Consider the following 14946-nt stretch of genomic DNA (forward strand, 5'->3'; position numbering starts at 1 on the left):
CCCTCCTCTCGCGGAATGTGATTCGCAGACGAAGCTCCTCCTCTAACCTCGCTCAATCACAGCCGTCCTCCCCATCCCCCCCTCTCCACACAGTTCCCATCATGATCTCCAGATCCCGCCTTCTCCTCTCCGCCAATCGCGCGCGAGAAGATTTTCTCCTGACTCCTCCCGGCGGGAAGCGGCCAATGGCCGGCCCGCTCCCGATTCCCAGCGCCGGGTTTGGCTCCTCCTCTCGGCTCCGTCCAATCACGCGCGAGTCGCTTTCCCCGCCTTCTCTCTCTCTCCCCCTCTCTCTCCCCTCGCCTCAGCGGGCTCCTCCTTCTGAGATCTGGGCCCCGCCCACAGTGTCGGTGAGGATTCGGTGAGCGGGACGGCGGAGGATGGAGCGGCCGCTTCTACCGGAGAACCTTCTTCAGGTGAGGGGGAGGGACCCCGGGGAGAGAACCGGCGGGAAATAGAGAGAGGGGGAGGGGACACACCGGGGGGAGAACCGGGGACTCCATCCTCCTCCTCTGTGTGTGAGGAGAGAGACCTCCCCTCCCCCCTCCTCCCTCTCCTCACATCATCATCATTATTGTATACAGGACCCGTTATATGTACCCCCCTCCCCCCCGTTATATGTACCCCCCCTCCCCCCCGTTATATGTACCCCCCTCCCCCCCGTTATATGTACCCCCCTCCCCCCCCCCCCCATATCATATACCGGACCCGTTATATGTACCCCCCTCCCCCCCATCATATACCGGACCCGTTATATGTACCCCCCTCCCCCCCATCATATACCGGACCCGTTATATGTACCCCCTCCCCCCCGTTATATGTACCCCCCTCCCCCCCCATCATATACCGGACCCGTTATATATATATATACACACCGACCCCCCACTGTCTGTATACATTATATATCCCCTCACCTCCCTATATACGTCTGTATACAGAGGAGTATATATAATGTATACAGAGGAGAGTATATATATATAATGTATACAGAGAGGAGAGTATATATATATAATGTATACAGAGAGGAGAGTATATATAATGTATACAGAGAGGAGTGTATATAATGTATACAGAGAGGAGTGTATATATAATGTATACAGAGAGGAGAGTATATATAATGTATACAGAGAGGAGAGTATATATAATGTATACAGAGAGGAGTGTATATAATGTATACAGAGAGGAGTGTATATAATGTATACAGAGAGGAGTATATATAATGTATACAGAGAGGAGAGTATATATAATGTATACAGAGAGGAGAGTATATATAATGTATACAGAGAGGAGAGTATATATAATGTATACAGAGGAGAGTATATATAATGTATACAGAGGAGAGTATATATAATGTATACAGAGAGGAGAGTATATATAATGTATACAGAGGAGAGTATATATAATGTATACAGAGAGGAGTGTATATATAATGTATACAGAGAGGAGTGTGTATATATAATGTATACAGAGAGGAGAGTATATATAATGTATACAGAGAGGAGAGTATATATAATGTATACAGAGAGGAGTATATATATAATGTATACAGAGAGGAGAGTATATATAATGTATACAGAGAGGAGAGTATATAATGTACGCGGGGGGGGCCGTCTGTATATAATGTACGGGGGGGGGACCGTCTGTATATAATGTACGGGGGGGACCGTCTGTATATAATGTACGGGGGGGATCGTCTGTATATAATGTACGGGGGGGACCGTCTGTATATAATGTACGGGGGGGGACCGTCTGTATATAATGTACGGGGGGGACCGTCTGTATATAATGTACGGGGGGGGCCGTCTGTATATAATGTACGGGGGGGGGACCGTCTGTATATAATGTACGGGGGGGGGGGCCGTCTGTATATAATGTACGGGGGGGACCGTCTGTATATAATGTACGGGGGGGGCCGTCTGTATATAATGTACGGGGGGGACCGTCTGTATATAATGTACGGGGAGGGCCGTCTGTATATAATGTACGGGGGGGACCGTCTGTATATAATGTACGGGGGGGATCGTCTGTATATAATGTACGGGGGGATCGTCTGTATATAATGTACGGGGGGGGGATCGTCTGTATATAATGTACGGGGGGGGACCGTCTGTATATAATGTATGGGGGATTCTGGTGTCTATAGGGGACTGTCTATATATAATGTACAGGGGATGCCGGTGTGTATTGGGGGACGATCATCTCTGTATATTATGTTTAGGGGTCCCAGTGTCTATAGGGGACTGTCCATCTCTGTATATAATTACAAGGAATCATGGTGTCTATATATATTTATATATATATACAGTGAGGAAAATAAGTATTTGAACACCCTGCTATTTTGCAAGTTCTCCCACTTGGAAATCATGGAGGGGTCTGAAATTGTCATAGTAGGTGCATGTCCACTGTGAGAGACATAATCAAGAAAAAAATCCAGAAATCACAATGTATGATAACTATTTATTTGTATGATACAGCTGCAAATAAGTATTTGAACACCTGAGAAAATCAATGTTAATATTTGGTACAGTAGGCTTTGTTTGCAATTACAGAGGTCAAACGTTTCTTGTAGTTTTTCACCAGGTTTGCACACACTGGAGGAGGGATTTTGGCCCACTCCTCCACACAGATCTTCTCTAGATCAGTCAGGTTTCTGGGCTGTCGCTGAGAAACACGGAGTTTGAGCTCCCTCCAAAGATTCTCTATTGGGTTTAGGTCTGGAGACTGGCTAGGCCACGCCAGAACCTTGATATGCTTCTTACAGAGCCACTCCTTGGTTATCCTGGCTGTGTGCTTCGGGTCATTGTCATGTTGGAAGACCCAGCCTCGACCCATCTTCAAAGCTCTAACTGAGGGAAGGAGGTTGTTGCCCAAAATCTCGCAATACATGGCCCCGGTCATCCTCTCCTTAATACAGTGCAGTCGCCCTGTCCCATGTGCAGAAAAACACCCCCAAAGCATGATGCTACCACCCCCATGCTTCACAGTAGGGATGGTTCTTGGGATGGTACTCATCATTCTTCTTCCTCCAAACACGGTTAGTGGAATTATGACCAAAAAGTTATATTTTGGTCTCATCTGACCACATGACTTTCTCCCATGACTCCTCTGGATCATCCAAATGGTCATTGGCAAACTTAAGACGGGCCTTGACATGTGCTGGTTTAAGCAGGGGAACCTTCTGTGCATTGCAAGATTTCAAACCATGACGTCTTAGTGTATTACCAACTGTAACCTTGGAAACGGTGGTCCCAGCTCTTTTCAGGTCATTGACCAGCTCCTCCCGTGTAGTCCTGGGCTGATTTCTCACCTTTCTTAGGATCATTGAGACCCCATGAGGTGAGATTTTGCATGGAGCCCCAGTCCGAGGGAGATTGACAGTCATGTTTAGCTTCTTCCATTTTCTAATGATTGCTCCAACAGTGGACCCTTTTTTCACCAAGCTGCTTGGCAATTTCCCCGTAGCCCTTTCCAGCCTTGTGGAGGTGTACAAATTTGTCTCTAGTGTCTTTGGACAGCTCTTTGGTCTTGGCCATGTTAGTAGTTGGATTCTTACTGATTGTATGGGGTGGACAGGTGTCTTTATGCAGCTAATGACCTCAAACAGGTGCATCTAATTTAGGATAATAAATGGAGTGGAGGTGGACATTTTAAAGGCAGACTAACAGGTCTTTGAGGGTCAGAATTCTAGCTGATAGACAGGTGTTCAAATACTTATTTGCAGCTGTATCATACAAATAAATAGTTAAAAAAATCATAAATTGTGATTTCTGGAATTTTTTTTTGGGATTATGTCTCTCACAGTGGACATGCACCTACGATGACAATTTCAGACCCCTCCATGATTTCCAAGTGGGAGAACTTGCAAAATAGCAGGGTGTTCAAATACTTATTTTCCTCACTGTATATATAATAGGGGAAATCTCAGTGTCTATAGGGGAACACCCATCTTTTTATAGGGGACTGTCCATCTCGGTATATAATGTATAGGGATTGCCGGTGTCTATTGGGAGCATCCATGTCTATATATATAATGTATGGGGGATTCTGGTGTCCAAAGGGGACCACCCACCTCTGTATATAATGTATAGGGGTTCCCGGTGTCTATAGGGGACCGCCCACCTCTGTATATAATGTATGGGAGGACTGTCTGTATATAATGTACGGGGGGGGGGGGGGAGGGACCGTCTATATATAATGTACAGGGGATGCCGGTGTGTATTGGGGGACGATCATCGCTGTATATTATGTTTAGGGGTCCCAGTGTCTATAGGGGACTGTCCATCTCGGTATATAATGTATAGGGATTGCCGATGTCTATAGGGGACCACCCACCTCTGTATATAATGTATGGGGGGGACGTCTGTATATAATGTATGGGGGGGGGGGGGAGGGACCGTCTGTATATAATGTATAGGGGTTCCCGGTGTCTATAGGGGACCGCCCACCTCTGTATATAGAGCATGATGTGAGAAAACGAATATAAAAGACGACGGGTAGAATTTGAATACAGAAAACAAGCTACTAATGGGGGTCAGAAAGGCCTGAACCAATCCCGTAGCGGTATCCCCGTCTCAGCCAGGAGCTACGAGGCCACCACACTCCAAGGTGGGATAGCGGAGGTGGGGGAAGCTCCAACATGTTTCTCCTCAATGGGCTTCCTCAGGAGTCGGAGTACACATTAGTTTTGTATAGCCGGCTGCGGAGCTTCAAATCCTTACTAAAAGAAGGCGATGTGGCACATCCCGTCACGGCGGGGGGGGGGGGGGGGGGGGGGCGGATGAGGTTGGTTGATGAACTCCGGTAAACGGATTGTTGACGTTCTTACTGGTTGTTTATTTATGGGGAACTGCTTATGGACCAGATCACCTGTACTGCGAGACGTCCGATATTGGGCACCATGTTGGTCTACAGCAGGCATGTCCAAAGTCCGGCCTGTGGGCCAATCGCGGCCCCTGTTCGGGTTTTGAGGCCTGCCTCCTTATTTGGACATATATGTATCTCTCCTTTGTGGCCCCCAACGATCTCCCAGTGCCGGGGCCACACAAGTTATACATGCTGGCTGCCTTGGAGAGAACACGGAGGAGGCGGGACGAGTGCCGTGCGTACAAGAGGAGAATTTCCTGTTTACGGGTGGCCTCTGTCATAGGAAGTCCCGTCTCCTGCACTGCCATTGGACGACTGTTCTGTCCATCATAGGAGGCGGGACTTTGTAATAAAGGGACCACCATGTAAACAGGAGTTTTCCCTGTATGTAATCTTTTGGTGCTCGTTCCGCCCCCTCTCTGTCCCCTCCAAGGCTGCCGATGGACGGGCATCAATCAGGCTGCATTCCTTGATAATGGTGGGTGCTGCATTCCTGGCAATGGCGGGTGCTGGATTTCCTGGCAATGGTGGGGCACTGCATTCCTGGCAATGGATTCCTGGCAATGGTGAGGCTGCAGATTCCTGAAACTTCCCTCTAAAGCCGCATACAGACGATCAGACTTTCCGACAACAAATGTTCGATTGGGAGCTTGTTGTCGGAATTTCCGACCGTGTGTAGGCTTTATCGGACATTTTTCTGTCGGGATTTCCGACAACAAAAAATTTTGAGAGCCGGTTCTCAAATTTTTCGACAACGAAATCCGTTCTTCATAAATTCCGATCATGTGTAGCCACTTCCGATGCACAAAATTCCACGCATGCTTCTGAATCAAGTACGAGACGAAAGCGCTTGGTCTAGTAAAACTAGCGTTCGTAATGGAGATCGCACATTCGTCGCGCTGTAACGCAGGGTTTGACAAACTTCCTTGGAATCTAGGAGCCAGCTAAAAAAGTTGGGAGCCAGAAAACGCGCCCCGTCCAAATGAGCTTGCACGCAGAAGCGATTGCATACGCGAGTAGCGCCCGCATATGTAAACGGTGTTCAAAACCACACATGTGAGGTATCGCCGCGATCGTTAGAGCGAGAGCAATAATTCTAGCCCTAGACCTCCTCTGTAACTCAAAACATGCAACCTGTAGAATTTTTTTAAACGTCGCCTATGGAGATTTTAAAGGGTAAAAGTTTGTCGCCATTCCACGAGCAGACGCAATTTTGAAGCGTGACATGTTGGGTATCAATTTACTCGGCGTAACATCTTTCACAGTATAAAAAAAAACGGGTAACTTTACTGTTGTCTTATTTTTTAATTAAAACAAGTGAGTGAGTGAATAACTTGTATAGCGCTACACATGCGAACTTAATCGCCTCAAGGCGCTTTCCATTCGGTGTCGTCCTGATCCCTCAGAAGAGGCGGGTCTTGAGTTTTTTCCTGAAGGTCCGATGGTTTTCTTCCATCCCGTGTCGTCCTGATCCTTCAGAAGAGGCGGGTCTTGAGTTTTTTCCTGATGGCCCGATGGTTTTCTTCCATCCCGTGTCGTCCTGATCCTTCAGAAGAGGCGGGTCTTGAGTTTTTTCCTGATGGCCCGATGGTTTTCTTCCATCCCGTGTCGTCCTGATCCTTCAGAAGGGGCGGGTCTTGAGTTTTTTCCTGAAGGCCCGATGGTTTTCTTCCATCCAGAGTCGTCCTGATCCTTCAGAAGGGGCGGGTCTTGAGTTTTTTCCTGAAGCCCCCCGATGGTTTTCTTCCATCCGGAGTTGTCCCGCCTCTTCTGAAGGATCAGGTCTTGAGTTTTTTCCTGAAGGCCCCGATTGTTTTCTTCCATGCGGATGTCTGTTGGTAGAACGTTCCATAGCCGTGGTCCTTGGACTGCAAATCTTCGTTCTCCCTTCCATTTGTAGCGGGACTCGGGGATGTGGAGGAGGTTTTGGTTTGATGATCGGAGAGTGCGATGGGTGGTGTAGCATTTTATTTTCTTGCATAAATATTGAGGAACCTTTCCTTGTGTGCATTTGTGGGTGAGGGAGAGGGTCTTGAATGCGATCCGATCCTTTACTGTTAGCCAATGAAGGGCCCTCAAGGACGGGGTGATGGATTCCCAGGGTTTCTTTCCTGTTATCAACCTGGCTGCCGTGTTCTGAACGACTTGTAGGCGTGAGATCTGGTATTTCGGTAGAGGGAGTTTGCGTAGTCGAGTCGAGAATTGATGATTGTTCCAACTACTACTGCTTAGGGGTGCAACGGATAAAAAAAACTCATGGTTCGGATCGTTCCTCGGATCAGGAGTCACGGATCGGATCATTTTTCGGATCGGCAAAAAAATTCTCCCCCACTGTAATATCCACTTCTCCTTCCCTTGTCGGTGCAGACAGAACCCCCCCTTGTCGGTGCAGACAGACCCCCCCCCTTGTCGGTGCAGACAGACCCCCCCCCTTGTCGGTGCAGACAGACCCCCCCCTTGTCGGTGCAGACAGACCCCCCCCCCTTGTCGGTGCAGACAGACCCCCCCCCTTCTCGGTGCAGACAGACCCCCCCCCTTCTCGGTGCAGACAGACCCCCCCCCTTCTCGGTGCAGACAGACCCCCCCCTTCTCGGTGCAGACAGACCCCCCCCCTTCTCGGTGCAGACAGACCCCCCCCCCCCCTTCTCGGTGCAGACAGACCCCCCCCCCTTCTCGGTGCAGACAGACCCCCCCCCCTTCTCGGTGCAGACAGACCCCCCCCCCCTTCTCGGTGCAGACAGACCCCCCCCCCTTCTCGGTGCAGACAGACCCCCCCCTTCTCGGTGCAAACAGACCCCCCCCCTTCTCGGTGCAGACAGACCCCCCCCCCTTCTCGGTGCAGACAGACCCCCCCCCCTTCTCGGTGCAGACAGACCCCCCCCCCCCCTTCTCGGTGCAGACAGACCCCCCCCCCTTCTCGGTGCAGACAGACCCCCCCCCCCTTCTCGGTGCAGACAGACCCCCCCCCTTCTCGGTGCAGACAGACCCCCCCCCCCTTCTCGGTGCAGACAGACCCCCCCCCCTTCTCGGTGCAGACAGACCCCCCCCCCTTCTCGGTGCAGACAGACCCCCCCCCCTTCTCGGTGCAGACAGACCCCCCCCCCTTCTCGGTGCAGACAGACCCCCCCCCCTTCTCGGTGCAGACAGACCCCCCCCCCTTCTCGGTGCAGACAGACCCCCCCCCCTTCTCGGTGCAGGCAGATCCCCCCCCCTTGGTGCAGACAGACCCCCCTACCTTCTCGGTGCAGGCAGACCCCCCCCCCCTTCTCGGTGCAGACAGACCCCCCCTACCTTCTCGGTGCAGGCAGATCCCCCCCCCTTCTTGGTGCAGACAGACCCCCCCAGTAGTAGGACTCGCGGTGTGTCCCATGAGTGCGGGCTCCTCCTCCTCTGTGAGTGTAAACAGAGAAGGGCCGCCGCCGGGTGTACCAAGATGGCCGCGGCTCCGGAGCTAGGCCGAAGCCGGCCATAACATTAGGAAAGGCCGCGGCTTCGGCCTAGCTCCGGAGCCGCGGCAATCCGTGGATCACAGTGTGTGCCTTCGGATCACGGATCAACTGTTATCCGTTGCACCACTACTACCACTGTGTCCTCTTCTGGGATGAAGGGGAGGAGACTACGCAGTAGGCGGAGAAGGTGGTGGGATCCGCTGACTACTTATCCTATTTGCGCATCCATCGGCATCTGAGTCAAAGGTTACTCCGAGGCTTCTGACCTTGGTACTTGGGGTGATGATCTGTCCCAGGATGGTGGGTGGTGTCCATGATGTCCTAGCTTTATTCTTCCGGTTTGCGTGGAGGAGAAGTACCGTAGTTCTGTTTTTGGATCCGTTGAGTTTGAGGGAGCTCTCAGTCATCCATTCGTCAATCAATGGCAGGCATTTTTCTAATCCGTGATATCGGTCGTTTTTTTCGGTGATCCGAAAGTAAAGTTGAGTGTCATCCGCATAGGAGTGGTAGCACAAATTTTGCTCACTGATGATTTTGAGGAGAGGGCGGAGGTAGATGTTGAAGAGCACGGGTAACGGGGGCGATCCTTGAGGGACTCCGCAAGAAACGGTGCGCATTTCCGAGGTGAAAACTCCTAGTTTCACTGTTTGGGATCAATTTCCTAGGAAGGAAGGGAACCAGGGTAGATCTGTGTCTGTGACTCTGCCTACTTCTTTGAGACGAATGAGTAGAGTTTTGTGATCTACTGTATCGAATGCTGCACTTAGGTCCAGTAGTAGGGTTGTCTCGATACCGGGGAGAAGACAAAGACGGCACGGAGGGGGACAAGACAGCATGGGGGGAGAGCGGCATGGAGGGGGAGAAGACCGCACGGAGAAGACTTGTAACTCCCCCCGATACCTGACTGCCCCGGTATTGGGTGAAGCATCGGAGCATTTCCCCCGAGTACAAGTACCGATACTAGTATCGGTATCGGGACATCCCTAACCAGTAGGCATGATTCTCCGTCATCTGCTGCTTTGAGGGCATCATCCCATATTTTGAGCAGTGCCGATTCTGTGCCATGGCCTGGACGGAAGCCTGATTGTAGCGGGTCAAGGAGTTTGTGGGGGTCCAAATGGAGTTGTAGCTGCTGTGCTACTGCTTTCTTTATGATTTTGGAAAAGGTGTTCAGCCTTGTTTGGGTCTTTGGGGTCAAGGTGTTTTTTTTTTTTTTTTTTTTTAGAAGGGGTTTGATTATCCCTTAAGGGAAATCGGGGGAAAAAAAGTGTATTTTTTACCCAAAAAAGTGCGCTTGTAAGACCGCTGCGCAAATACGGCCTGACAAAGTATTGCAACGATCGCCTTTTTATTCTCTAGGTTGTTAGAATAAAAAAATATACATAATGTTTGGGGGTTCTAATTAAAGGGAAGGAGATGGCAGTGAAAAATTACACATTAGAACTGCTGATTTACTTGTAATGCCAACGGCCACCACCAGATGGCACCAGGTCACCGAAGGAAGCTTGGGACTTCACAAGGCCGCAAAGCCGTGGCCTCAATTACCGGCGGGCGCCAGGTCACAATTTCTTGTCGCAAGCGCGACCTGGCGCCCGGATTTTGTCGAGCCCTGCTGTAATGGACTGAAAAGCGCGAATGAGTATACGAAGCAAATGTGTACTCGGGCTCCTGATTGGGACCCCTGATGTATGGGGCGGGCTCCTGATTGGGACCCCTGATGTATGGGGCGGGCTCTGATGAGGAACCCCTGATGTAAGGGCGGGCTCTGATGAGGAACCCTTGATGTAAGGGGTGGGCTCTGATGAGGAACCCTTGATGTAAGGGGTGGGCTCTGATGAGGAACCCTTGATGTAAGGGGCGGGCTCTGATGAGGAACCCTTGATGTAAGGGGCGGGCTCTGATGAGGAACCCTTGATGTAAGGGGCGGGCTCTGATGAGGAACCCTTGATGTAAGGGGCGGGCTCTGATGAGGAACCCTTGATGTAAGGGGCGGGCTCTGATGAGGAACCCTTGATGTAAGGGGCGGGCTCTGATGAGGAACCCCCTGATGTAAGGGGTGGGCTCTGATGAGGAACCCCCTGATGTAAGGGGTGGGCTCTGATGAGGAACCCCCTGATGTAAGGGGTGGGCTCTGATGAGGAACCCCCTGATGTAAGGGGTGGGCTCTGATGAGGAACCCCCTGATGTAAGGGGTGGGCTCTGATGAGGAACCCCCTGATGTAAGGGGTGGGCTCTGATGAGGAACCCCCTGATGTAAGGGGCGGGCTCTGATGAGGAACCCTCTGATGCAAGGGGCGGGCTCTGATGAACCTTCTGATGAGGAATCCCCTGATGCAAGGGGCGGGCTCTGATGAACCTTCTGATGAGGAATCCCCTGATGTAAGGGGTGGGCTATGATGAGGAACCTTCTGATGAGGAACCCCCTGATGTAAGGGGCGGGCTCTGATGAGGAACCCCCTGATGTAAGGGGCGGGCTCTGATGAGGAACCCCCTGATGTAAGGGGCGGGCTCTGATGAGGAACCCCCTGATGTAAGGGGCGGGCTCTGATGAGGAACCCCCTGATGTAAGGGGCGGGCTCTGATGAGGAACCCCCTGATGGGGATTTTTTTTTCTATAAATATACAGTGTAGATCTACGGAATAATTTGGGGACCCCCGATCTACAGGGTGGTGCCCCAACACACGGGGTTCCTTAATTGACAGCGGCCACTCTTCTTGTGGCGCCTCTGCTCCCCGCTCCTGGAAGGAGGCGGGGTTATAGTGATCACATGACAGCGACAGAATAGGGGTATAAGAAGGATTTTGGGGTGATCTGAGTTGGATTCATGGAGGAGATGGGGCTGTATTTGGGTCGGATGGTTTGGTTGGAGTGAAGAGTTGTGTGAAGCAGAATAGAAGTGTGGAAGTGGCAGGTTAGGTGAGGTGAGGTGGTAGGGGGTGGGGTAAGGTGAAGTCATGGAGGGTGGGGTAGAATAGAAGCATGGAAGTGCAGGTCAGGTGAGGTGGTAGGGGGTGGGGCAGAATAGAAGCGTGGGAGTGCAGGTCAGGTGAAGTCATGGAGGATGGGCGTGGGGCAGAATAGAAGCGTGGCAGAGCAGGTAAGGTGAAATTATGGGGGGTGGGGCAGAATAGAAGCGTGGAAGTGCAGGTGAGGTCATGGCAGGGGTGGTGGGGCGGGCGGAGGCCGTTTTTGTATTTGGGTGGGGCACACCTTTTTTATTATCTCTGACACGCTCCAGTTTTTTTCTTCTTCTCCCTGATCTTCTCTTCTTCTTCTAAATCCTCATCCCGATGTCCTAATAAAATGAATAAAACTGATACTTTTGTTTTATATTCTATATATTTGCTGGACTTCAGGTGGGAGGGTCAGCATCACATGTGGGTGTTACCTATGCAAATCCAGCCTGCTTAGGAAAACACCATCCAGGCCTTTTTGATATTTGCATAACTCCTCCCACTGCTCGCATTAGGACTGAGGGAGGAGGGCAGGAGCACTGAGCCCCCCCCCCCCCTCACAAGAAGAGCTTTCTTTTGGTGCTATTTTTTTGCAATTTGCAAAATGATCTATTCAACATTTTAATTAACCACTTAAGACCCGGACCAAAATGCAGCTAAAGGACCTTGCCCCTTTTTGCGATTCGGCACTGCGCCGCTTTAACAGACAATTGCGCGGTCGTGCAACGTGGCTCCCAAACAAAATTGGCGTCCTTTTTTCCCCACAAATAGAGCTTTCTTTTGGTGGTATTTCATCACCTCTGCGGTTTTTATTTTTTGCGCTATAAACAAAAATAGAGCGACAATTTTTAAAAAATGCAATATTTTTTACTTTTTGCTATAATAAATATCCCCCAAAAATATATAAAAAAAACATTATTTTTTTCCTCAGTTTAGGCCGATACGTATTCTTCTACCTATTTTTGGTATAAAAAAAAAAACGCAATAAGCGTTTATCGGTTGGTTTGCGCAAAATATATAGCGTCTACAAAATGGGGGATAGTTTTATTGCAATTTTATTAATCATTTTTTGTTTTTTTTTTTTACTACTAATGGCGGCGATCAGCGTTTTTTTTTTTTTTTTTTTTTTTTTTTTTTTTCGTGACTGCGACATTATGGCGGACACATCGGACAATTTTGACACATTTTTGGGACCATTGTCATTTTCAGAGCAAAAAAATGCATTGTTTACTGTGACAATTGCAGTTTGGAAGTTAACCACAAGGGGGTGCTGAAGGGGTTATGTGTGACCTCATCTGTGTTTCTAACTGTAGGGGGGTGTGGCTGTAGGTGTGACGTCATCGATTGTGTCCCCCTATATAAGGGAACACACGATCGATGACGGCGCCACAGTGAAGAAGGCGGAAGCTGTGTTTACACACACCTCTCCCGTTCTTCAGCTCCGGGGACCGATCGCGGGACTCCAGCGGCGATCAGGTCCGCCGGTACCATGGTCACGGAGCTTCGGACCGGGTCGCGGGAGTGCGCCCGCGACCCATGGCTGGGCACTTAAAGAGGACGTACTTGTATGTGCTTGTGCCCAGCCGTGCCATAAGGAGGCGGTCCTTAAGTGGTTCAATGTAACCATATTGCTACACTTAGAGGCTCCTCTCTTCTCTTTTATACTCAGTTGTGACATGACGCTACTCTTATATCAAGACATCGCTTGTATATCGAGGCAAAATTTATCAGAACATTTTGCTTGTCTTGCAAAACGCTCTCAAACCAAGGTACTCTCAAACCAAGGTTTTACTTTATTACGTGACAGGTCCTCTTTATGGAGAGATGTGGACCTCACGCCACAAAAAAGGACAGATGGTCCAGGAGGCTTTGTTTACTACCGCCGGCCTGGATGTGACGTCATAATGTCGCCCTCGGGCCTCCGAGTCGTAGATTGTCGGGGACCATCTGTCCTTTTTTGGTTTTCATGATGACTCTCTTCCGGCGCCGGCGGATTCCTTCTCCGGGTCACCGATTTGTACGGGAGAGACTGGAGAAGCACCGGAGGGGAGGGGGCGGGGCAATAAATACAATATAAAAGGAAGGGATGGATTTTAATACATTAGGGATTGGTTACAGAGAAGGAGGATGACCGTTCTAAGAAGAAGTTTATCTCCGTGTGACGCACCGTAATATTTCCTTGAGAAACCGGCCACACTTATCTATCAGCCTAAACATTTCCAGTCCGTAAAACACGTTCCAATCTAAACTCCGATTATAGAAATATGCCAGGGACGTAGAAACGTCATAAATCCTTCAATCACCACTTTGTGTGTTTTATTTTTCCTCTATCAGAAAAACACAGATAACCCTATTTTTGGCCGACAATTTTATTGGTGTGTCAAAATAATAATAATTATTATTATTATTTTTTATTAATTTTTATATATAGAGAGATATAATCGTATTTATCTTCATATAACGCGCCCCTGGGTATAGCGCGCACCCCAAACCTGGAAGGGAAATTTCAGGAAAAAAATAAAATATTCAGTTTTGAATGCCCCTCGTCGGTGTCTTTCCCCGCGGCCTTGTCCGGTCCGGCGTCCGTCTGCGGCCCTGGTGGTGTCGTCCTCGCTTCTCCTGCGCTGTTTGAGTCGATTCCCGCTTTCCGCGCTGTATTTGAACGCCGACGACCTATACCGAGCGCAGTACGCTCGGCTCCCCTCGCGGTCACGCCCTGTGCCGCACAGGAGCATGCCCTGATGTTGGCAGCCATGCATATAAGCACTTGGGGCCCACACAGACTACGGAGGACAATGTTTAGTTTCTGCAATGAAATTTCAGCAAAATGGACTCGCCTGCTGCATAATTTTTTCACTTTGATTTTTGGGGTCTTTGAATTCAGCCCTCTGTAGGGAGATCATTCTAATTTCCCTCAAACAATGTGGCATGTTTTCATTCCTAACACATTATCCAGTCCATACCAGTATAGATCCCAAGACATTACCCAGTCCATACCAGTATGGATCCCAAGACATTACCCAGTCCATACCAGTATGGATCCCAAGACATTACCCAGTCCATACCAGTATGGATCCCAAGACATTACCCAGTCCATACCAGTATGGATCCCAAGACATTACCCAGTCCATACCAGTATGGATCCCAAGACATTACCCAGTCCATACCAGTATGGATCCCAAGACATTACCCAGTCCATACCAGTATGGATCCCAAGACATTACCCAGTCCATACCAGTATGGATCCCAAGACATTACCCGGTCCATACCAGTATGGATCCCAAGACATTACCCGGTCCATACCAGTATGGATCCCAAGACATTACCCGGTCCATACCAGTATGGATCCCAAGACATTACCCGGTCCATACCAGTATGGATCCCAAGACATTACCCGGTCCATACCAGTATGGATCCCAAGACATTACCCGGTCCATACCAGTATGGATCCCAAGACATTACCCGGTCCATACCAGTATGGATCCCAAGACATTACCCGGTCCATACCAGTATGGATCCCAAGACATTACCCGGTCCATACCAGTATGGATCCCAAGACATTACCCGGTCCATACCAGTATGGATCCCAAGACATTACCCGGTCCATACCAGTATGGATCCCAAGACATTACCCGGTCCATACCAGTATGGATCCCAAGACATTACCCGGTCTATACCG

The 14946-nt window shown here is 49.8% G+C and overlaps 1 protein-coding gene across 1 annotated transcript in view; it reads left to right on the plus strand.

The window, feature by feature from the left end:
• Positions 1 to 293: 293 nt before the first annotated feature.
• Positions 294 to 14946, plus strand: part of LOC120941724 — a 46515-nt gene continuing 31862 nt past the window's right edge. The window contains exon 1 of the mRNA XM_040355345.1: positions 294 to 416. Within this exon, the coding sequence (XP_040211279.1) occupies positions 381 to 416 (36 nt within the window). The 5' untranslated portion in view covers positions 294 to 380. The remainder of the gene's footprint in view (positions 417 to 14946) is intronic.

Source organism: Rana temporaria, chromosome 5 (assembly GCF_905171775.1).
Source record: "Rana temporaria chromosome 5, aRanTem1.1, whole genome shotgun sequence".
In the NCBI taxonomy this organism is placed as follows: Eukaryota; Metazoa; Chordata; class Amphibia; order Anura; family Ranidae; genus Rana; species Rana temporaria.